We start from the raw sequence: 24,436 nt of genomic DNA on the forward strand, positions 1-24,436 counted from the left end.
TATTACGAGGGCCAAATTAACAACCCTGCAGCAGAAAAGCTAGAGCAGGGCATGGATTGCGTACACTTTTCCATAGTGACGTAGTTCTAGGATTACCACCTTCGTGTCTTAAACTACCCTCTAAGGGTATGTCTACACTACCCACCGGATCTGTGGGCAGCAATCGAGCCAATGGGAGTCAATTTATCGCATCTAGTCTAGACGCGATAAATCGATCCCTGAGCATTCTCCTGTCAAAGGAGTCGACGGGGGAGCGGCAGCAATTGAATCACTGTGGTGAGTAGGTTTAAGTATGTCAACTTCAGCTACGTTATTCATGTAGCTGAAGTTGCATAACTTAGATCGATTTCTTCCCCCCGCCCCCAGTGTAGACCAGGGCTAAGTTCTATGGGGTATGAAAAATCTAAGCATTGCTGGGTGCTAACCGTAAAACAAGTTACTCTTGCGCTGTAGATCCAGGAAATTATCTATGTCAAACATCCAAGATTTTCCTACATCTGTACTAGACCTGCTCAAAGACCACCACTAATGATCATGGTTTACAAGCCAATCCATGAGTTACGTTACTTCATTCAGTGACAATACCACAAACCAATTACCAGTGAATGAAGGTAGGCCTGATCTCTGAACAGTTCTGTAATACAAACAGCTCCTCGCTACTGCACTTGTCAGATCAAAGGAATCTAGCACAGCTACAGACAAGCTGCCATGTCCAAACCCCTTTGAAGCGTCGCTCCTCTCCTGGAGAGGGTTCTACGCCAGCCCCCCTTGCTGCTTCAACTCAGCTGGATGCTCCCGAGCTGGCTCCAGCTCTCCCACCCACCTGCAGAGGGGACCCTGCAGTTCAGCATGATACACTCTGTGCAGAGATTGCCTCAGGGGAAATCATGAGGCAAAAAATGGTGATCATATTCAGAAGGGATAACATGCCAGTGTTTGGGGGCCTGGGGACAAGACCCCGTATCTGCTAGTTCTGTTACTATTTGTATTACAGTAGTGGCTGCATGTCCCACTGAGATCAGGGTCCCATTGTACAGCGCCTAGCACAAACCTAGTGAGAGATCATCCCTGCTCTGAAGAGCTCGCAGTCTGAACAGCCAAGGCAGAGAATAAGTGGGAGGGGAAATGGAGGCCCCAGCTCATCACAGGTTAAAGACCTGTGAGCAGCGGGGCAGCAGAACTGGACTGATTTGGCAGCAGATCCAAGTACAGTCCTCAGATCTCTTCAAACCCCACTTCAGTACCCTACGTACTGGACCACACTGTCTCTGGTCTTGGAACCTATCCTGATGTCCAGTCTGATTCACAATCACTGGGAATTCAGATTTCATGTTTGCTCCAATATCACTAATGTTTACGCATGCCCAGAACCATGTGTCTTCATCTACACCAGTGCAAAGTAGATATAAAATGCAACCAAATGGAATTAGCGGCTTTTAATACCCACTTCACGCTGGTGTAAATGACCTGAAGACATGCAGGGCAATGGAGAATCCAGTCCCCTGAATCTTTTCACCTCTCTTCATAAGACAGTCCCTCCAACCCCTTCAGAACTCAATTCCCTTCAGTCTTTCAGTGCCTCTGGTACAATATTTATCTCATGAGACTCCAAGAAAACAAACCCTCTTTCCTTGTAAGGATGCATCCCTTGGTGGTATTGTTTGGCAAGGAAGTGTTCTCTACTCAAGCCAAGAAAGAATTGAAGTTAGTCACTTAAGTGGAGGTCATTCCCGGATTCTAAATATTTGATAGTATCTAAACGCTCACTTGGTGTCAGAGAGAGTTGATGCTTTTGATGGCAGATTTCCCATGTACACTAGAACCTCACTACTCCACAGTGAACTCCTTACACAGCTTGGAATTCACCTTCCCAAAGCAGTGCTCTCTCCTGGCCTCTCAAAGATTCGATAGCAGCGCCTGACGATTGAATCTCATTCCCCACTAAATCTCTAACACAATAATGCTGCTACATCCAGATACCGAGGCCCAGATCCCCAAAGGTCTTAGGCTGCCAACTTCCACTGAAATGAATTGAAGGAAGGAGCTTAAATATCTTTGAAGACCTTGTTGTTTCAGTATGTACCATGTTGTGTTCACCAGTAGGTTATGAAGTATCAGTGAGACTACTTGTGTGCAAAGTTACTGACGTGCAAGTGTTTACAGGATTGGGCCGTAAATCAACAATAATATTGCCATGAAACTAAACAAAAAATGCAGTCAATGAAAGCCCGGTTTAGGGATTTGAACATACCCCTAACATGCAGAGCGGCGGAGCAAACAAAAAAACCCGAATGCTGCAAGCGGAGCGAAATATCAGGAAAAATTGCATCCCGACCAAAGATCAGTCGGGACGCGGGATAACCACCCAAATATTGGGACGGTCCTGATTTTATCAGGACGTCTGGTCACCCTAGCTGAAAGTGACATTAATTCTCACCCTTTTAAGTTGCATGTGGCTTTTGTGCACTTTACTCAGGACAGAAAGCAAAACTGAATCAATCTGCATGACACCTTCCTGGTCAGCCTCAACAGAGAGGAATCCAGAATAAACCCTAGATAGAGTTACCCAAATGAATGTGACCATTCCCCATCATGAATTCAGTGATTTCACCTCAAAGCACCCCATGCTTAAGAAACCACAGAGATGATTTCTCAAGTGTCTGATTCATCCATTCATGTTCCTCCCCCTTACAAACTTTGTTAGCTGCAGCATGAACTGTAACATACCCCTGGCTAATAAAATGTTTGTAATACAGGTGTTCTGTTAGCTCATTAACCCACCAGCAAACAGCAGTTTCACAATCTATTTCCCCACTTTACATCCCAGTGTTAACTTGGGGCCTAAGAGGTTAGGCAGCATGTCAAAATAAATAATGCAGTTATTGTATGTGTCTTTCCATAGAGGAGACATGAACAACTGCGAGGAGCTGATGTTATCCAGCCAATCCTTTGATTATTAAAAGGAGTCCCCCAGGGAAGTTGAAGAGAAAGTAACTTTCTAGGTCTCATGGTTCTAGAGAAAAGCCTGGAAACCTGAACCCTAAACGCTGAAAAGCCAGAAGGGCAATAAAAAGGCCCCAATGTTGTTATTTTTAAAATCTCTTGATTGTGATGCAAATCTCATGATTGTGGGGGCCTGTCTCCCTACATCAGAGTGCTTGGGAATAACGCTGGTGATGCTGGATGGGTCTGTCTGGACCCTGAAGAAGGGTGCTTTTAAAATTGAGTGAGTTCAGTGGAGTTAGCCTTGTGGGGCAGCCACGCAGCCAGCTGGCACAGGTGTAAAGGTGTTAAACTGTGTCCACATGGGTGTGAGAGGAGATTTCCTATCATGTTACGGTAACTCCATTAAGCTAACTCGATTTTAAAGAGCACTTCTTTCCTTCATGGGGACAGGGCAGAGGAGGTGGTTGTAACTGAGCTAGCGGAATGTCATTTAAGTCTTTGCACAAAATATTTTAGAACATGAAATGGCCACGTGGAAGGGTTGACTCACCTCTGGGACGCCTCCTCGTGGCTGGGTGTGGCGGAGCAGCCTCCCTCTCCGGCACCCGCTGCTGACAGTTGTTCCTGGTTCTGTGGTGACCTGCCTCTTTTTGCAACTCAGCTCTCTAGCCAGGTCCCGTTTTAGTGCCACACCCCTTTCCGGGTTCTCCACCCACGTTCCAGTTTCTTCAACCCCTCTCTGGGGGTTAACGAAGACCCACAGGGTCCTCACCTGGAATCGTCGATGTAGATCACGCAAAGAAAGCTCAAGTACTTCTAGGCCCACTCAACTAACTCCCAGGACTTTACCCAACCCTGTTTCGGGCTCGCCATGGGGAGAAACGCTCCTCTCCTGCCAGCTTGGTCGTCCCTCGGTCTGTCAGCTCTGTACTAAACCCTCTTTCAGGCCTGCTGCAGTGGGACTCACCATCTCCTGTTGCCCTGTCTCTAGTGGCCTTCCCTGACACCCTCAGCTTCCCAGGCTTCCTTTCCCAGTCCCACACCCTCCTTCCTCCAGGCTTCTTGCTGCGGCTCAGCCTAATGCCTGCAAAGTCCTTCCTTGCTCTTATTTCAGGGTATCTCCTCCCCCCCGACTTCCTCCATCTCTTGTTCTGGCTCCAGGCTTCTCTCAGCCTTTAGCCCATGAGAGGAAACTACCAGCTGGTCTCCTGCCTGGCCTGTTTTCTCCCTGTGCTCCTTCTTTTATGAAGACCCCACTCCTCCCCAGCTGGGTTGGATCACCAGTTTTGCCTAACACCCCTCCAGGTGCTGCCCAGTGGCCTGATTGGGCTCAGGCATCAGTTAACCCATGTGTGGGGTTTATGCAGCCAATCACGCTCCAGCACATAGTTAATCTCCCCAGCCCAGCTTGTACATTCATTTTGGGCCTGATCCAAAGCCCAGGGAAGCCTGACTTAGCTGCACTTGGACTCTGCCTCGAGGTCCTGAGTCAAGTATTCCAGTTCTGCAGCTTTTCCCACTGTACAGTTGCAAGCCCATGTAGCCACCCCCTTTGGCTCTGGATCAACGAGGGTCTTAAATGAGCTGGTCTTAAATGAGGGTATGGCTACACCTGCAGCTGTACAGCGCTGGGAGTTAAACCTGTCTTCGCACAGCTGAGTAGGGAAAGCGCTGCAGTCTGTCCACACTGCCAGCTGCCAGCGCACTGTCATGGCCACATTTGCAGCATCTGCAGCGGCATTGGGAGCGGTGCATTATGGGCAGCCATCCCAGTGTTCAAGTGGCTGCAACGTGCTTTTCAAAAGGGGGGGGCGGAGTGTGACAGGGAGCGTGTCGGGTGGGGGAGAAAGTGGATTTTTGGAGCTGACACTGTGTCAGCAGCTGCCTTGCAAGGTCCGACCCCCTCCCCCACCCCTCCCTCCCTCACTGAAAGCAAAGAGCAGCTGTTTGGTTTTTTTCTCACAGACCAGATAAGCAGCCGCTCCCCAAAAGAGACCCTTCCCCTCCGCCCCGCCTCTCTCTTCAAGCAAACAGGAGCTGTGGGCGTTCCAAAGGGGCCCCCCCCTGCCTGCCTCTGCTCATTCCCAGCAAATGGGAGCTGGATTTGTTTTTTTGATAAGCAGCTCCCAGAGCCCGGAGTTCACCACAAAACAAAGAGAGGAACCGTCCCCTAAAAGGATTATGGGGAGTTTCCGGAGGTCAATCACTGCGTAATAAGGTTACTCCCCGTTTACTCTGGAGCATCAGCATCTCAGCCACTCTGCAGCAGCGGAGGTGGAGTACCTGCAGCGCTGTAGCCAGGGAGATACAGCGCCGTATGTGCCTTGCCAGTGTGGACGGGGAGTGAGTTACAGCGCTGTGGGTGGCTTTATTGCGCTGTAATTCTCAAGTGTAGCGAAGGCCTTAAGACTTGGCACTAAAACCAAACCTCGCTGCAGCTGCCTAGCAGTGCTGCCTGGTTAACGGCTCCATTGGAGAAGGGAGCGAGAGAGAGCTCAGCTCGGTATAACAGGACACAAGAGGGCTATAGGTATGCTAAGGTTTATTTCAGATATTCCATCAGCAGTTAAATCATACAAAATGGCCCGGGCCGGTAAGCAGAGCTGCTGGAATTTCACGCTGATTCGTAGAAGCTGAAAACACTGGTTGCAATTTAGAAGCTGTCTTTTATTTTTACTAGGAGGGGCAGGTATGGCTTGTACTTACAGGGCCTGGTCCAAAGTCCATTGAAGTCAATGGAAAGGCTCAGAACCCTGCTGAGGAATGCTGCCGGAACTTGGAACAGCTTGCCGAAAAAGGAACAGCACCTAGCGCGGGAAAGAGATGGGGCTGGGACTGCACAGCACGGAGACTAGGGCAGCTGTGGGCCTAGCACCGGGGAGAGGTTCCCTTGCAGCGCAGGTTTGAGTAATTGCGATATTTTTTGTTGTAGGTACCGGCGGTCTTTTTGAAACACAGCGCCGCAGCCTTGTCACATTCACAGATCTGCTTCTGGCAGTCGGTTCTCCCACCTGAAAAATAAACCAGCAGGGACGCATGAGAACAGTACAGTAGAGCCTGGGGCAATTCTCTTGAATCGACTGCTGGAGCATATGCAGATCCTCTCATCACATGCCTCATCACTGCAGCTAAGCCAGCGTATGTGTGGGAAAGTCACTTGGGCCCAATCCAAAGCCCATGGGAGCCTTTCTCTGGCCTGCAGTGGGTTTGGACTCGGCCCCTTGCCTACCAGTTCTGCTGCTGCTTTACAGAGGTGTCTGTGATAACAACCTAGATGGGGCATAGAGCTTCCTACCAAACAGGAAGCTCACGACTCCGTAACTAGGTGCAGGGGGCCTGCGGTGAACGTCTCTCTGTTCGTTTTGAAAATGCTGCTGTTGAGAAGATTGGAACGATGCGAGCCGGCCTGGAGCACCCCGCTTTGTGCTGGCGGCAAAGCAGCCGGGCACACGCGGTGCTGAGGAATGTGCTCAGTTCCTTCCTTGCACAGAGGGTGAAATTCACCCTGCTGCAGAAGGCCGGCACGTCTCCTATGCACCAGCGAAGTCTCATGCAAGACCTTGAAATCGCTTAACAGTGCCTAGCCTTCATATTGGAGCCCTGCACGGGCCCCACCGCACTATTGGAGCAGAAGGTTGGCGTTTAGCTTCTGCTCCCTGTCCCGGATTCCTATGTACAGCTGGATTTCCCTGGGTGAGTGCCTCCTGGCAATAGACAACAGCCAGACATCACGCTGCATGTGACACAGCTGGGAGCGCGCAGCCTCCCTGTTTGCCAACTTCTCCGAGTTGCTCCAGAAAAAGTATTTCCCTCGGGCGCAGCAGGGCCCTGGGCCTGTACTCAGCTCAGGGTGAAATTCACCCCAGAGCGTGGGGCCACCAAAAGGTCTTTGCGCCGCTTAAGTTTTTAAAACAGGGCATAAATGGGGCAGAAACAGCGTGGAGGCCCTCGGCCTGACCCCTCTGGGTGGGGTGAGTTTCACCCGTAGGGAAGCTTGTCTTGCTTAACCAATCACCTGAAGAATCCTCACCACCAGGATTTGCACAGCCTGCTCCCTATTTCAAGCACATTCCACTTGGTAGCCAGCTGAATGGCATTTTCCAGCCTGCTAGTCTCCAGGGTGCTCAGGAGGAGCGAGGCCCAGAGACTGCCTGTCTCTACGCAGGGCCGGTGCAACCATTTAGGTGACCTAGGCGGTCGCCTAGGGCGCTAGGATATGGGGGGGCGCCATTTTCTTCATCAGCAACCGCGGCAGCCGGATCTTCGGCCGCCCCAGTCGCCGCTGGCATTTAGGCGGAGGGAGCTGGGGCAGGGGAGTGCGGGGAGGGCTGCCTGCAGCAAGTAAGGGGCGGGGGCGGCACGCAGGGGAACTCCCCGCCCCAGCTCACCCCTGCCCGCCTCCTCCCCGAGCACGCCGTGGCTGCTTCACTTCTCCCGCGGCGCCGCAAGCCTGGGAGGCGGGAGAAGTGAAGCAGCGACAGCGTGCTTGGGGAGGAAGCAGAGCAGGGGTGAGCTGGGATGGGGGGGTGCCTCAGGGCAGAGGGTGGGGTGGGGAGCTGCCGCACTGGGAGTGCCTCAGGGTGGAGCTGCCGCAGGGGTGGGGAGCCTCAGGGCAGAGGGTGGGGTGGGGAGCTGCCGCACTGGGAGTGCCTCAGGGTGGAGGGGTGGAGCTGCCGCAGGGGTGGGGAGCCTCAGGGCAGAGGGTGGGGTGGGAGCTGCCGCTGTGGGAGTGCCTCAGGGCAGAGGGTGGGGTTGGGAGCTGCCGCGGGGAGCGCCTCAGGGTGGCGGGGAGAGCTGTCACGGGGGACCTCAGGGCGGAGGGGGGGAGCTGCCGCAGGGAGGCGCCTCAGGGCAGAGGGGGGAGCTGCCGCGGGGCGGGGGGGCGCCTCAGGGCGGGGACTCGGGGACGGGGGAGGACGCAAGGTGGAAGTTTCGCCTAGGGCGCGAAACATCCTTGCACCGGCCCTGTCTCTCCGGAGAGCGAAGCCCTTCAGTTCATGCTTGGTCTGTACATTCTCACTTACTGCAGGCTATGTTGCCCGACTGGATGGAGTAAGAATAGGATTCCGTTTTGGGCTTACAGCCACGTGCCTCCATCCTGCTGTAGCAGCAGTCGTGGGCATGACAGCACCTGGTATGAACAGAGTCAGCGTTAGTACGGCGCTGGGGGGCGGCAGGGAAAACATGACTAGTTGCTATTTGAATTATGGTAGCACACAGGGTCCCTAAATGAGATCAGAGCACCAGGGGGGTAAATGCTGTGTGCACCCAGCGAGACCAAGGCTTGCCCCGAAGGGCTCACAATCTAGCAGAACATCCTCCCTGTTTTCATTCAGGGCCCCCCGGGGAAAGTGGAGTTAAACACATGCCCTTGCCATTCACCTTCCGAGGAGCTCCAACAAAGGGGATGATTCAATGCGGCTCACTGTTTGCCTCCCAACAATGCAGCATTGGCTTTGATCGATTTCCTGTTTCTCTGCTGTAACTAATGTCTGGTAGCTGAGTCATTACCCAGTGTTCTCAGGAGAGATTTGATCTCCAGTCAGAGGCCTATGCTTTTGTAGGTATGCCGGCGTGATCAGTGCAGACAGCAGATCAGGTAGGGTTGAAAGAGCCTGTTTGTGTGCTGGAGGGGGGGGGCCTCCTTGAGCAATCTGCATCACCTTGAGCATCCTCAACTGTAGTTGTGAAAAAGCCCAATGGAGACTGGAGGATGTATGTTGACTACAGGAGCCTTAATTCACAGACAGTTCAAACTAGCTAGCAACTGCCCCTCAGATCAGATACATTCAAATGAATAAAATCCCAAGAGTAAAATACGTGAGTAGTTTTGATTTGGTATCTGGATACCATCTGATTAAAGTGGCAGCTGAGGTTTGAGAACAAACTGCCTTGGTGACATGCTATGGGTTGTTTCAATTCGGCAGACTGCCTTTCAGACTCATGAACACGCAGGGGCATTTCAGAGGCAGGTGACTGTCCTTGCCCAAGCTTTGAGAACTGAAGACATCCTCACATACTTAGATGACTTCATTTGTTCCCACAAAATGTGGTCGGGACGTCTGGTAGGCATGGTATGGATTCTAGGTCTGCCTAAGGAACCAGGGTTTAAATCTGTACTAAACAAATATCAGTTTGTGAGGAGTCACATCACCTTGCTTGGATATAGAGTCAGCAAAGACCAAGACTGGGATATGAAGACACCTTCTGTTGTCTTTGCATATAACACCTGCTGGCATTCAACTGTCCCTTACTCTCCTTATGAGATTATTTTTGGACTCCACAGACCTATGTGTCCCTCGGACTTGATGTTCGCCTGCATAGCTGAGAGACATGGCGGAGTCTTATATCAATGACAGCATTCCCGAAGGTGGAAGAACAAGTGAGCCAGAAGCAGGTTTTGGAGCCAATCTCCCTTTGCAGTTCCTTGATTCCCTTGAAATACCCCCCCTTCTCTGAATTCCTGGCATGCCACTGGGTTTTGAAAGTAAATGCCATTAGTTATACAATGCACGCGGACAGAATAGTTACTCCTTGGGGGTGGGGGTCATCACACTGATTGCTACTGAACTAAATAATCATCACAATGATCTTTTGTGGGTATCTACCAAGCGTCTTAAAGCTCGACACTTGCTGGAGGATTCTCTGCACCTTGTGGTCTTTAAACCACGATTTGAGGACTTCAGTAACTCAGACATAGGTTAGGGGTTTGTTTCAGGAGTGGATGGGTGAGATTCTGTGGCCTGCGTTGTGCAGGAGGTCAGACTAGATGATCATAATGGTCTCTTCTGACCTTAAAGTCTATGAGTCTATAATAGTGGACATGCAGTAACCTCATTTTACCCGTGGGCAGATTGAACCCAGGTCGCCTCATTCCCAGTCCTGTGCTCTGACCACTTGTTGCATTGCTAACAAATCAAAGGCCATGCTGACGACTCCAATTCTGGAGGGGAGGAGGGCAGTGTGGGCGCTGAACGGTGGTAGCACTTCCCAGTGCCCTTAGCGGCTATGCTCTGACTTACCAGTCGGTCGCATCTAGTGGCTGTTTGGATCCTCCCAGTCCACAGTAGCATCCGTACGTATTGTAATTCAGAAGGGCGTTTTTCCCAGTCATCTGCTTAATCATGTCCGCAAACTGAATCAGGTTACTGCATGCCAACGGCAGGACTGCAACCAAAGAGCTGGGGATAATTAAACTGTGTCTAAAGGGACATGAGGGAAAAACACCCCCTGCCTCCCATGTCAGTCCCACTGCATCTCGCTCCTGGTTCTCTGATCATTCTGTAGGCAGGGGTTGAATTACCTAACGTGTGGGGGGGCTCCATCCCCTCAGAACGCAGGGCTCTAATCATGAATCTCACCCACAGCTCCCATGTCCCTCCTATATACTGTGAGCCCTTTCCACACCAGGGCTGCAGAGTCCTCTGCAGAATGGAGGGAGCGCCAGAGATGAGAACCATTTCCTGACCTGATGCAGGTAAAGTTAATTGTGCCTAAAGCTGGCACCCCCGTTGGGCTGCACTCTGTACGTACACAGCATCTTCCCTGGGTAGCTCCCAAGCTGAGGAGATAAGACAGACGTAGGGGGAACCAGAGGCACAGGACAGCCGTCAGTGGCAGAGTCAGCACTAGAACCCAGTTCTCTAGGGTTCCAGCCCAGGGCCGCATCCCCTGGACCAGCGGTGGGCAAACTTTTCCAGTCACGCCCCCCAGTCTCCAGTCTCCTTACCATTTGCGGCATTCGGTGCACCCGCCTGCCCATTAGTTGTAATCTGAAGTAAACCCTTACTTCTGTGCTGCTGCTGGCAGCGGCGCTGCCTTCAGAGCTGGGCAGCTGGAGAGCGGCAGCTGCTGGCCGGGGCGTTGTTGTTGTCTGCGGTGCGGGAGGACTATTTTTTCAATCCCACTCCCGTCCCGCCATGCAATACCCACTCTATTTTGATCCCGCTCCTGCAATTACGGCAGCAGGTCCTGCAACACCCGCAGGATCCCAGTTTCTTTGTTACCCCTGCAAACCTCTTGCACCCCCCCGCCCCCGTTTGCACATCATTGCACAAGACTACTTTGTCTCAAGCAAACCATTATGGCTTTTTACGACAGCAGCTTCTAGGCAATGTCGGAGTTTCCAGGAAAATCAGGAGAGTTAAAAACATGCCACAGAATGGGTATTTACTTACAGACCAGGAGAAGTAAAGGGATGCCAAGCAAACACTTCATTTCAGTTGAGAGAGGGTAGAAACGAAAATAACCGTCCAGCTACAGAAAGCACTAACCCTTACAGAGAGCCCAGTACTAACTGCTGTTGGTTATATGGCTGTTCCATATCTTCACTCCTCATTAAACTACAGGAGGTGCAAATATTTACAATTCTTATCAAAATGTATTTGTTATGAGACGGTGTCTCTGTGGTTCCCGGACACCATTGCCATAGGGGATAACGCCCAGATCCGCAAAGGTAGTTAGGCACCTAACTCCTAGTGGTCCTTTGAGGAACTGGGCCTTTGTGTTACTAGAAAAAGGCAGGTGTTAGTAATGGGAGATTCAATCATTAGAAACATAGATAGCTGGGTTTGTGATGACCGGGAGAACCGTATGGTGACTTGCCTGCCTCGTGCGAAGGTTGCGGATCTCTCGAGGCATCTAGACAGACTTATGTGTAGTGCTGGGGAGGAGCCGGTGGGCATGGTACATGTAGGTACCAGACATAGGGAAGGGTAGGAGAGACGTCCTGGAGGCCAAATTTAGGCTGCTAGGGAAGAGACTGAAATCCAGGACCTCTATGGCGGCATTCTCAGAAATGCTCCCAGTTCCACGCGCAGGGCCGGGTAGGCAGGCAGAGCTTCAGAGTCTCAATGCGTGGATGAGACGATGGTGTAGAGAGGAGGGGTTTAGATTCTTTAGGAACTGGGGAAACTTTTGGGATGGGGGGAGGCTATACAGGAGAGATGGGCTCCACCTAAACCAAAGTGGAACCAGACTGCTGGCACTAAACATTAAAAAGGTTGCAGAGCAGTTTTTAAACTAGGAGATGGCGGAAAGCCGACTGCTGCAGAGGAGCATGTGGATTGGACAGAGACTTCTCTTAGAGGAGAGTCTATTGATAGAGATTCTCTAGGTTATAGTCAGGAACAGAGGATGGAAGAGGATAATGTAAGGGCCAGATCAGACAAGAAACATTCACATAAAAAGGAATCTGACACATCAGAAAAGGGCAGACAAACAGTGACAAGTTTTTAAAGTGCTTGTACACAAATGCTAGAAGTCTAAATAATAAGATGGGTGAACTAGAGTGCCTTGTGATAAAGGAGGATATTGATATAATAGGCATCACAGAAACCTGGTGGACTGAGGACAATCAATGGGACACAATCATTCCAGGGTACAAAATATATCGGAAGGACAGACAGGTCATGCAGGGGGGAGTGGCACTATATGTGAAAGAAAATGTAGAATCAAATGAAGTAAAAATCTTAAGCGAATCCACATGTTCCATAGAATCTCTATGGACAGTAATTTCATGCTCTAATAAGAATATAACATTAGGGATCGATTATCGACCACCTGACCAGGACAGTGATAGTGATGAGGAAATGCTAAGGGAAATTAGAGAGGCTATCAAAATTAAGAACTCAATAATAGTGGGGGATATCAATTATCCCCATATTGACTGGAAACATGTCACCTCAGGACGAAATGCAGAGACAAAATTTCTCAATACTTTAAATGACTGCTTCTTGGAGCAGCTGGTACGGGAACCCACAAGGGGAGAGGCAACTCTCGATTTAGTCCTGAGTGGAGTGCAGGAGCTGGTCCAAGAGCTAACTATAGCGGGACCGCTTGGAAATAGTGACCATAATATAACAACATTTAACATCCCTGTGGTGGGAAGAACATCTCAACAGCCCAACACTGTGGCCTTTAATTTAAAAAAGGGGAATGATGCAAAAATGAGGGGGTTAGTTAAACAGAAATTAAAAAGTACAGTGACTAAAGTGAAATCCCTGCAAGCTGCATGGGCACTTTTTAAAGACAACATAATAGAGGCCCAACTTCAATGTATACCCCAAATTAAGAAACACAGTAAAAGAACTAAAAAAGAGCCACCGTGGCTTTACAACCATGTAAAAGAAGCAGTGAGAGATAAAAAGGCATCTTTTAAAAAGTGGAAGTCAAATCCTAGTTAGGTAAATAGAAAGGCGCATAAACACTGCCAAATTAAGTGTAAAAATGTAATAAGAAAAGCCAAAGAGGAGTTTGAAGAATGGCTAGCCAAAAACTCCAAAGGTAATAACAAAATGTTTTTTAAGTACATCAGAAGCAGGAAGCCTGCTAAACAACCAGTGGGGCCCCTGGATGATAGAGATAGAAAAGGAGCGCTTAAAGACGATAAAGGCATTGCAGAGAAACTAAACGAATTCTTTGCTTCAGTTTTCACGACTGAGGATGTTAGGGAGATTCCCAAACCTGAGCCGGTATTTTTTAGGTGACAAATCTGAGGAACTGTGTCAGATTGAAGTGTCACTAGAGGAGGTTTTGGAATTAATTGATAAACTCAACGTTAACAAGTCATCGGGACCAGATGGCATTCACCCAAGAGTTCTGAAAGAACTCAAATGTGAAATTGCGGAACTATTAACTAGGGTTTGTTACCTGTCCTTTAAATCGGCTTCTGTACCCAACGACTGGAAGGTAGCTAATGTAATGCTAATATTTTAAAAAGGCTCTAGAGCTGATCCAGGCAATTACAGACCGGTAAGTCTAATGTCAGTACCGGGCAAATTAGTTGAAACAATAGTAAAGAATAAAATTGTCAGACACATAGAAGAACATAAATTGTTGGGCAAAAGTCAACATGGTTTCTGTAAAGGGAAATTGTGTCTTACTAATCTATTAGAGTTCTTTGAAGGGGTCAACAAACATGTGGACAAGGGGGATCCAGTGGACATAGTGTACTTAGATTTCCAGAAAGCCTTTGACAAGGTCCCTCACCAAAGGCTCTTACATAAATTAAGTTGTCATGTGATAAAAGAGAAGGTCCTTTCATGGACTGAGAACTGGTTAAAAGACAGGGAACAAAGGGTAGGAATTAATGGTAACTTCTCAGAATGGAGAGGGGTAACTAGTGGTGTTCCCCAGTGGTCAGTCCTAGGACCAATCCTATTCAACTTATTCATAAATGATCTGGAGAAAGGGGTAAACAGTGAGGTGGCAAAGTTTGCAGATGATACTAAACTGCTCAAGATAGTTAAGACCAAAGCAGACTGTGAAGAACTTCAAAAAGATCTCACAAAACTAAGTGATTGGGAAACAAAATGGCAAATGAAATTTAATGTGGATAAATGTAAAGTAATGCACATTGGGAAAAATAACCCCAACTATACATACAATATGATGGGGGCTAATTTAGCTACAACAAATCAGGAAAAAGATCTTGGAGTCATCGTGGATAGTTCTCTGAAGATGTCCACGCAGTGTGCAGAGGTGGTAAAAAAAAGCAAACAGGATGTTAGGAATCATTAAAAAGGGGATAGAGAATATATTATTGGCCTTATATAAATTGATGGTATGCCAACATCTTGAATACTGCATACAGATGTGGTCGCCTCATCTCAAAAAAGATATACTGGCACTAGAAAAGGTTCAGAGATGGGTAACTAAAATGATTAGGGATTTGGAGAGGGTCCCATATGAGGAGAGATTAAAGAGGCTAGGACTTTTCAGCTTGGAAAAGAGGAGACTAAGGGGGGATATGATAGAGGTATATAAAATTATGAGTGATATGGAGAAAGTAGATAAGGAAAAGTTATTTACTTATTCCCATAATACAAGAACTAGGGGTCAGCAAATGAAATTAATAGGCAGCAGGTTTAAAACAAATAAAAGGAAGTTCTTCTTCACACAGCGCACAGTCAACTTGTGGAACTCCTTACCTGAGGAGGTTGTGAAGGCTAGGACTATAACAGGGTTTAAAAGAGAACTGGATACATTCATGGTGATTAAGTCCATAAATGGCTATTAGCCAGGATGGGTAAGGAATGGTGTCCCTAGCCTGTTTGTCAGAGGATGGAGATGGATGGCAGCAGAGAGATCACTTGATCTTTGCCTGTTAGGTTCACTCCCTCTGGGGCACCTGGCATTGGCCACTGTCAGCAGACAGGATACTGGGCTAGAGGGACCTTTGGTCTGACCCGGTACGGCCATTCTTATGTTCTTATGTGTTTTTGCTGTGGGTCAAATGGGGGGTGAGAGCTGCACTGTGAAATGCAAAACTACCCCGCAGTCAAAGTTTCCCCCACATTTTGAGTCTCAACAACGGGCCTGTTTTCACAGAACGTTTTGCAAATCAGGTGCATTGTCCTCCTAGGATCAGTGTGTGTGACTGTGACTAAAAATGAGTTCCCCTGGATCAGCTTTTCAGACTTCAGTGCCTGAGTTTTGTGTGCAAACTATTCCTGTGCCAAAGCACAAGGCAGCATGCCAAAGCATGCACTGAGGTACCCAAAATGGGTATTAATGCCTCGAGCGTTAGTCCTTATGAACACAAACACAGGAACCTTTTGCATTTTCCAGCCCCCTGTTCTCTCCAGGCAGTTCCACCTTTGCATGGGTATGTGTTGCTTTGCTGTTGCTAGAGATACTGCTGATAGGAAGGCAGAAAGGACACAGGAGCTTTTGTTCCCAGAACATTTCTCTGCTGGTCTGGGGAAAATATTAAGCAGTATCTTCTCTTTGTACCTGCCCAGGGTAAAAACTGAACCCCTCTCTGTGTGTGGCCTCACCCATCCTTGCCTGAGGTGCTTCCACAGAAGAGGGCTGATGCCAGGAGTAGAGATCAGGCAGCCCTTTGCTTTCCATTCCAGAGGTCTCTTGGCTCCAGTGGTTCCCGACAATGCTTGTAACTGAAGGTAAGAGTGGGCTGCTTTGTGATTAGTATTGCACTAGCCTTCACAGCAACACCCAATCAGAGCAGTGCCCCATTGTGCTGCACAAACTCGGCTCTAATATAGATATAAAAAGGTGGTGGGGGGGAAATCAGTTCAACAGACTGTCCCGTGCTGCAGAATAAGGTGTTCTGCTCACCTTTATTTAGAAGCAAAGGAAAGGAAATAGCATGGGAACTAAAGTGAAGGAAATGAACCCGTAACCAGAATATTAAACAATGGGGAGCTTATGCCAGCAATCCTAGGAGAATCCCAGTTCAACCAAATGGTCCCTAGTCATCATTTTTAGTACTGTAGTATTATATATATCTCAGTAGCACTTCTGGGACAAACTGAGCTCAAAGCCCAATCATGCTAGGTGCTGTACAAACATATAGGAAGAGACAGTCCCTTACACGCTACATACACAGGCAAAGAAAGGACTATTATCCCCATTTTACAGATGGGCAAACTGAGGCATAGAGTAATTACAGCCCAGCTTTATAAAGGTACTTAGGCACCTAACTCCCATGGCTTCCAATGGGAGTTAGGTGCCTAAGTGCCTTTAAAAATTTGCACTTGGCCAAGGTCAAACAGGAAGTCAGTGCCAGAGCCAGGAATTGAACCAGTCCGGTGTCTCAACTGTCCTTCCTATATTGGCCATCTGATGTGGTTCTCTTCTGGTCTGGTCTGCTCTAGTGACCCGCTTTAAGGTAGAGCTGCTGGACTATTTAAAAGCAGTTCCCTGGAATTTCTCTTGTCCTCTATAGCAAAGCACTCAGAGGTCACAGTCCATTCTACAGTCCCACTCCTGGCTCATTGGTCCTGGGGAAACAGCATGTGCAAATTCTTGTCAGCTGGGTGGTCAGTAAAATGATGGGCTGGGGACAGGGTGGCCCCTAGCACCTGGGTGTGAATCCTGTGCACTTGCTGTCTCGGTAGCGAACGTAGCGGCTGTTGAACGTCTTCAGGTTCCTTTCCAGGCAGAGAGCAGTGCTCTTGTCACAGTCACAGACCTGTTCTTCGCACCAGCTCCCCAAAGCTGCCAAGACAGAGAGAGAGAGACACACACATGTTTTTCCTGGGACAATCGCTGCGACGAGGAGGAAGGTGACTAATTCTCAGGGCCTGACTCCCCACTGGCCCTGTGGAGTCACTTACACTCGGGCTGTGTGAGTGCAAAGTGGGTATGAAGTACTGCTACAGGCGTCCTCACTCATACTGGTGGTAGGTTACATTTGATTGGATGAGATCTTAAAAAGTGAGCTCCTAACACCCCCTTACAGTCAACTGCGTGGACCCCAATTTACCTACATCAGCTGGAAAAGGGGCCAAAGTCATTGGGTCAGAAGCTGAACCAGGGCTTTCAAGGAATCAAGATGCCTTGAAAGCCCTGATCAAGATGCCTTGATCAAGGTATTGCAACTCCAATACCTACGGGCCGTTAATTCACTTCTTGGGTCCATGACACAAGGGGAGAGACACAGAGTCCTTCCAGGGACCCTGGTGCTGCCCTCCCCTTCGAACCCTTCTCTTCTGGATCAATGATAAGGCCATAACATTTGGCCATTTGGAAGGAGGACACCGAGCGAGAAAGGCGAGGAACCAGGCCAGTGTGCTGATTGGAGAGTAGAAACAGAGGACATCCCAACCAGACCAAGGGGAGAGAACTCACCACACAGGATGTCCCCGTCCTTGTAGGTGTAACTATATCGCTGTCTGTTCCCATAACATCCACTAGCTTTTAGCCTTTTATAACAGCAGTGATGAGCTCGGCAGCACCTCCGGGGAGAAGGAAGAGCAAAGGTACGGGTCAAAGGTCTGCTTGCAATGAAAGAGACTATCATCCAGTGTAGCCGATCTTTTCTATGCAAGCATATCTGGCCATTGCCTAAGCATCTGTTAGATTTACTGTACATATCTGGTACAGTCCCACTAATACATGTATTTGTTCATGTCTGAATCAGGGCCCTATCTGAGGATCCATAACTAAAGATCAGAAATGCCCTGGTGAGTAGCTGGTAGAAACTGAGCTTTCTGCAGAAGCCAGTGAGCATCTTAAGAGACTTTCCGTCCAGTCGGTCTCCTGCAAAGGACCCTTGATAGTAAACTCTACTGCACTTTACAGGGATAGTTAAGCACCAGCCCCTTCTCTCACCATGACAAGATCTGGAGGACTTTTCCCTTTATGAATCTTGGGGCTTGACTAGGGGAGTGTTCTGTTTGGCGGGGGGTTTTGCAAAGGTGCATGTGACCAGTCGTATGGGATTACAGTGCTGCTTGAGGAATGATATATTTTTAAAAAAATCTAGTGGCAATTTACCAATCTGTCGCATCCTTTGGCTCCCCTCTGCCATCAGACCCGCAGTAGCAGCCGTACCCATAATAACTGAGGATGGCACTTTTTCTCGTGGCTTGATTAATCATCTTTCGAAACTCCAGAAGACTCCCCTGTGTTCCGGACAGACCTGCAGACCAGCAAGAGCACTAGGAAGGATGGTTTCCTCTAAAGGAAAGATCACTTCCCCCTCTCCTGTTGTCAGTGCACGTGGTGAGCACACTGCGTTGGTGAAAGAACGCTGAGCTGAATCCTGGGGGTTAGCATGTGGCTTTAATGCCACAGCCCTTTGCTAGGGGGTGCTGTGGCGCTGCACTGCTCTACATGGGGCACCAGAGAGCTTGTGCCCTCTACTGGTGAGTTCCTTGCAAAGGGGCTGCACAATCCCCATTCCAGCCTTTAGACCGGCATAGACGCTTCCCACAATTGCACTGCTCTTGCTCTTGCTCTGGGGACTGGCACCAACTCCTCCCTGCCCCCTTTCTCCCCCTTGCTCTCCTGTGGGAGAGCGGGAATGCACAGCCCTTCCCTGGAGCACAGGGACTTGTATTGCCAGAGGCCCCTGTGCAGCAATGCAAGGGGCAAGGTGAACACCTTACCCTCTCCCCTGCCCTTACAGAGCTGTGTGGGGCCTGAGGCTTTACTCATGCCTCACTCGGCTAAAGCACCCAGTGACTTCAATGGGCCTCGCCCCGGTAAGGGCTGAGTAAACCCGACGTCCAGACCCCAAGCTGCGGCCAGGTGTGCCAGGCACTGAGCCTCACTTGCGCTGCCCTGATGCTGGGGATTCTGCTCTGAGGGGGGACGCTGGTTACAGAGCCGAGGCGATCGCGTAATTAGCATGGACTAGGGAGTCACCAGTTTGCTGTACTCACTGCAGGCGATTAGCAAGGTGACTGCAAAGAGATTCCTCATCTTTGTGCAGGACCTGGGAGAGGAAACACCCGGATCTTTCACTCAGGCAAGTAACTCAGTGGTCTCGATCTCTGGATCTGCTCCCGTTAGCAGGCAGGCTTCGGATAGCTGGCTGCTGCACAGGAAGCTGCTGAGAGGACAGAGAGGCAAGTCCGAACTTCTGGAGCACGAACCCACTTGTCACAATGAGTCAAAGCCCTGTCTGGGATGCTAGCTCAATCAGAGCTAGCACAGGTGTGTCTGCCTGAGCTGGAAATTACACCCGCAGCTGCAGTGTAGACATGCTTTAGTGAACCTCGAGGTCCCAAAGCCAATCTCGGCCACAGTGAAGGGTAGGCCACACGCACAGAGAAAGTCTGTCCTAAGTACAGAGAACTAGTTGACTGCTTTCCTGGCCGGTTACCAATTAGAAGGAATAACCCACAATGACACAAGCAGAAGCTGCAACTTGTCAGAATGGGCATCAGCTGCTTGATCCCACAATGCAAGAAAAAGATCAGTAAATAATATCTATTGCACCAATCACCATGATACCTAACCACTTCCCAGGTAAATGAAGTCAGCGTAGCAAGGTCCCTACTAGAGGGCATTCTCTTTTGTAAAGCACTCACCTCCTCTGGGCTTGAGAAAACCTTGGCAGCTGGAGTAACACCTGATGTGCGCTAGCCACTGGTTTCTCTTATATTCTCCACCCTGTCCCTCCCACTGCTACCCCAGCCAGGTGGATCTTGTTCTCCAAGGTCCATAATTCAAGATGATCCAGATGAGTGGCCAGGTCTGTAATAGAAGGCGTTGCCTGTTTCCCTCTTTTCTCTGGCTCTGAAGGACTCTTCCATTGTATTTAAGCAGGGATCATGCTGAAGACCCCCAGTAGAGACTCTGGTCTCTGTCGGGCGATTTCACACTGTGAATACTTCCACCGTGCTAGGAACTCGCAGGCTGGAGTTTCACGCCCCTTTGGCAGAGTCTCTGCATTCTGATGCCAATTTGGCAAGAAACTATTTTTTTCCCTTCAGAACAATGAAGAATGATCACGGCCCCACTGAAATTACCAGGAGTTTTGCCACTGACGTCAATGGGGCCAAGTTTTCACCCCATGTCTTTAAGAGTGAGACTGTGCTGGATTGTCCGAGGGAACAACAAACGAAGAGGGACAGAACTGTGGCCCAGAATCACCAGCTCAGGGAGTTGGTAGGTAAAATCCCGTGGGAAACAAGTCTAAGGGGAAAAACAATAGAAGTGAGTTGGCAGTTTTTCAAAGAGACATTATTAAGGGCACAAGAGCAAACTACCCCACTGCGTAGGAAAGACAGGAAGTCTGGCAAGAGACCACCCTGGCTTAACCAGGAGATCTTCAATGATCTAAAACTCAAAAAAGAGTCCTACAAAAAGTGGAAACGGTCAAATTACAAAGGATGAATATAAACAAATAACACAAGTATGTAGGGACAAAATTAGAAAAGCCAAGGCACAAAATGAGATCAAACTAGCCAGGGACATAAAAGGAAACAAGAAAACATTCTACAAATACATTAGAAGCAAGAGGAAGATCAAGGACAGGGTAGGCCCATTACTCAGTGAGGTGGGAAAGACAATAACAGAAAATGTGGAAATGGCAGAGGTGCTTAGTGATTTCTTTGTTTTGGTTTTCACCAAGAAGGTTGGTGGTGATTGGACGTGTAACATAGTGAATGACAGTGAAAATGAGGTAGGATCAGAGTCTAAAATAGGGAAAGAACAAGTCAAAAATTACTTGGACAAGTTAGATGTCTTCAAATCACCAGGGCCTGATTAAATCCATCATAGAATACGCAAGGAGCTGACTGAGGAGATATCTGAGCCATTAGCACTTATCTTTGAAAATTCATGGAAGATGGGAGACATCCCAGAAGACCGGAAAAGGGCAAATCTAGTGCCTATCTATAAAAAGGGAAATAAGGACAACCCGGGGAATTACAGACCAGTCAGCTTAACTTCTGTACCCGGAAAGATAATGGAGCAAATAATTAAGCAATCAATTTGCAATCACCTAGAAGATAATGAGGTGATAAGTAACAGTCAGCATGGAGTTGTCAAGAACAAATCGTGTCAAACCAACCTGATCGCTTTCTTTGACAGGATAAGAGGGAAGTGGTAGATGTGGTATATCTTGACTTTAGGGATGCTTTTGATACTGTTTTGCATGACTTTCTAATAACAAACTAGGGAAAAACAATCTGGTTGGAGCTACTACAAGCTGGGTGCATAACTGGTTGGAAAATCGTTCCCAGAGAGTAGTTATCAGTGGTTCACAGTCATGCTAGAAGGGCATAATGAGTGGGGTCCCGCAGGGATCGGTTCTGGGTCTGGTTCTGTTCAATATCTTCATCAGTGATTTAGATAATGGCATAGAGAGTACATTTATAAAGTTTGTGGGTGATATCAAGCTGGGAGGGGTTGTAAGTGCTTTGGAGAATAGGATTAAAATTCAAAATGATCTGGACAAACTGGAGAAATGGTCTGGAGTAAATTGGATGAAATTCAATAAGGACAAATCCAAAGTACTCCACTTAGGAAGGAAAAATCAGTTGCACACATACAAAATGGGCAATGACTGTGTAGGATGGAACACTGTGGAAAGGGATCTGGGGGTCATAGTGGATCACAAGCTAAATGTGAGTCAGTAACGCTGTTGCAAAAAAAGCCAACATCATTCTGGGATGTGTTAGCAGGAATATTGTAAGCAAAACACGAGAAAAGAATTTTTCTGCTCTACTCCGGCTGATTAAGCCTCAACTGGAGTATTGTGTCCAGTTCTGGGCATCACATTTCAGGAAAGATGTGGACAAATTGGAGAAAGTCCAGAGAAGAGCAACAAAAATGATTAAAGGTCTAGAAAACATGACCTATGAGGAAAAATTGAAAAAAATGGGTTTGTTTAGTCTGGAGAAGAGAAGACTGAGAGGAGACATGATAACAGTTTTCAAGTACATAAAATGTTCCTACAAGGAGGAGGGAGAAAAATTGTTCTTCTTAACCTCTGAGGATAGGACAAGAAGCAATGGGCTTAAATTGCAGCAAGGGCGGTTTAGGTTGGACATTAGGAAAAACTTCCTGTCGGGGTGGCTAAACCCTGGAATAAACTGCCTAGGGAGGTTGTGGAATCGCCATCATTGGAGATTCTTAAGAGCAGGTTGGACAAACAGCTGTCAGGGGTGGTCTAGATAATACTTAGTCCTGCCATGAGTGCAGGGAACTGGACTAGATGACTTCTCAAGGTCCCTTCCTATTCTATGATTCTATGGCTACCCAATGGAAGTTTGGCCTGCGTGAAGACTGCAGGTTTATGTTTAACCACAGATAAATGGTGGTGGTGCTATAACCATAGGCCAAGATGCGAAGGGGGTTAGCACAGCAAAAATATCCACCCCCTGCAGTTATTCCAAATCACTTTGTACAGCACCTAGCGCAGGACGGTCCTGGGCCTAGCACCTCAGAGGTATTTAGGTTCCTGACCTCAGCGGGAGGTAGGTGTCAAAATACCGTTAAGGAGCCGAGCCTTGATCCATGACTAGGGTCCTAGTGTTACAGTAATCCCAAACTAACTAATCATACGAGATTCTGCACTTTGACATGGAGTCATTGTCAACCTTTTCATGCCCAAATTCAGAGAGTGTTTTCATCGTCCATTCCCACGGCTATTACAACTGCTGATTTGTTCCGCTGAATGCACTAACTCAAGGGGAGCACACCAATGGAGCCCCAGTCCGGGGGGGTGGAGATTCCTATCTTAATTGACAATAGGCAGCCCAGGTGCACAGACAGTAAGTGCATGCAGGCAGCCTGTGGTCACAATAGTTCAAGTCAGTGTGTAGGTGCCAACATCTGTAAGCTCTGGAACAATCACATGTCCCCTGTCCCTTGAGTCTTGATTTACCTCCATCACACTCCAGGTGAGCTGCGAGGGATTAGCAGCACCTTCATATTGAGTTCCACGGGTCGCTCAGCTCCAGCGAGTCTCAACAATGCTTGAAACGGAGGCTACGGGTGGATTTAAAGCTGGGGTTTTTGTAGTAACTGGATGGATCTACTTTTAATGCACTTCTGGACAAATTCACCCGCTAAAATCTCATTGATGGCAGTGAGGCCTGGATCTGGGTTCATGGACTGGGCAGAACCGTCTGGCTGAAGGTTCCCAGAGGAGTGGAGGTTGTAGATCAGGGGTCGGAAACCTTTCAGAAGTGCTGTGCCGAGTCTTCATTTATTCACTCTGATTTAAGGTTTTGCTTGCCAGTCATACATTTTAACGTTTTTAGAAGGTCTCTTTCTATAAATCTATAATATAGAACTAAACTATTGTTGTATGTAAAGTAAATAAAGTTTTAAAAATGTTTAAGAAGCTTCATTTAAAATTAAATTAAATTAAATTAAATTAAAAGGACCAGGCAGTGTGAGTGCTACTGAAAATCAGCTCGCGTGCCGCCTTCGGCACCCGTGCCATTGGTTGCCTACCCCTGTTGTAGATGATTTGAGCTGTTTGGCTCAGATCCAGATGTTTCTGCATCAGCTACTGAGCGGCCATCATTTAAAAACAACAACAAAACACTGCTTAACCTTTAGTCCTGCACTATATCCACCGGGTGCGTGAGCTGCATTGTCTAGTATAGAACATAAGCTCCATGAAAGAGATATGACGTCAGCCTTTACGTCTGTGCACTGCAGAGCACGCTGGTGGTTTTCAATAATTCAGTGATAATAAGCATGTGTCACCCTACTGCAGGATATGTTGCCAGGTGGAGAACCCAGTCACTCCTACCCTTTCTGTCCCACTGGGCTCTTTGCTTCAGTGCTTGTGAACAATGCTTGGGTTTGAAGGTAAAACTAGACTAGGTCCAACTGTTCGCACTTTCATTGCGCCAAGAGGGGGAGCACTTCTCTGGTCTCCACCAGGCATGCTGAACATGGAAACTATGGAGGAAGGGCATCCAAGGAAGAGAACCTGGTTAAGGTGACATGACAGAGTGCCCAGGACTTCTCTTGTGATGGTTAAAGGGTAAAAAGAGGGTGGTGCCTTTTGGAATGGGATATGATCATTTGAGAGCATCCCCTTAAGTAGCCTCTTCACAACGTGGGTCGTATGGTATCCCTGTTGTTACCTAAAGCTGTCCTTCCGGCATAAACACCCAGGTGGGACAGGTGCCACCTACTCTCCCTGGGGGTGAAGCCTTCCTGAGATCCAGGAAGGGTGAAATGTACACCTCCCTTGTGCTGGAACTCACTGAACTCCTTCAAGACAGGAGGGTGACGGAACCCAGGGAAAATTAGCCAATCGTTTCCA

The 24,436-nt window shown here is 48.4% G+C and overlaps 1 protein-coding gene across 1 annotated transcript; it reads right to left on the minus strand.

Annotated features, from left to right (window-relative positions):
• Window positions 1-5,710: 5,710 nt before the first annotated feature.
• Window positions 5,711-19,178, minus strand: LOC120388029. Its single transcript, XM_039509566.1, has 8 exons — window positions 19,080-19,178; window positions 18,190-18,334; window positions 17,542-17,648; window positions 16,768-16,908; window positions 10,480-10,507; window positions 9,969-10,148; window positions 7,971-8,077; window positions 5,711-5,957 (listed from the first exon to the last, which is right to left on the minus strand). The coding sequence occupies exons 1-8, from the start codon at window positions 19,117-19,119 to the stop codon at window positions 5,815-5,817; spliced, it is 891 nt and encodes a 296-aa protein (XP_039365500.1). The 5' UTR covers window positions 19,120-19,178; the 3' UTR covers window positions 5,711-5,814.
• Between the last annotated feature and the right edge of the window lie 5,258 nt (window positions 19,179-24,436).

Source organism: Mauremys reevesii, linkage group 21 (genome assembly GCF_016161935.1).
Source record: "Mauremys reevesii isolate NIE-2019 linkage group 21, ASM1616193v1, whole genome shotgun sequence".
In the NCBI taxonomy this organism is placed as follows: Eukaryota; Metazoa; Chordata; order Testudines; family Geoemydidae; genus Mauremys; species Mauremys reevesii.

Bases quoted from the DNA above. Each gene is read 5' to 3' on its own strand.
- LOC120388029 (XM_039509566.1), bottom strand. From the start codon at position 19,119: ATGAGGAATCTCTTTGCAGTCACCTTGCTAATCGCCTGCA. The intron at 10,149-10,479 runs GTACGTACAGAG...ATGTCCCTTTAG, and splicing joins CTACCCAGGGAAGATGCTGT to ACACAGTTTAATTATCCCCA. The intron at 8,078-9,968 runs GTAAGTCAGAGC...TGTTCATACCAG, and splicing joins CCACTAGATGCGACCGACTG to GTGCTGTCATGCCCACGACT.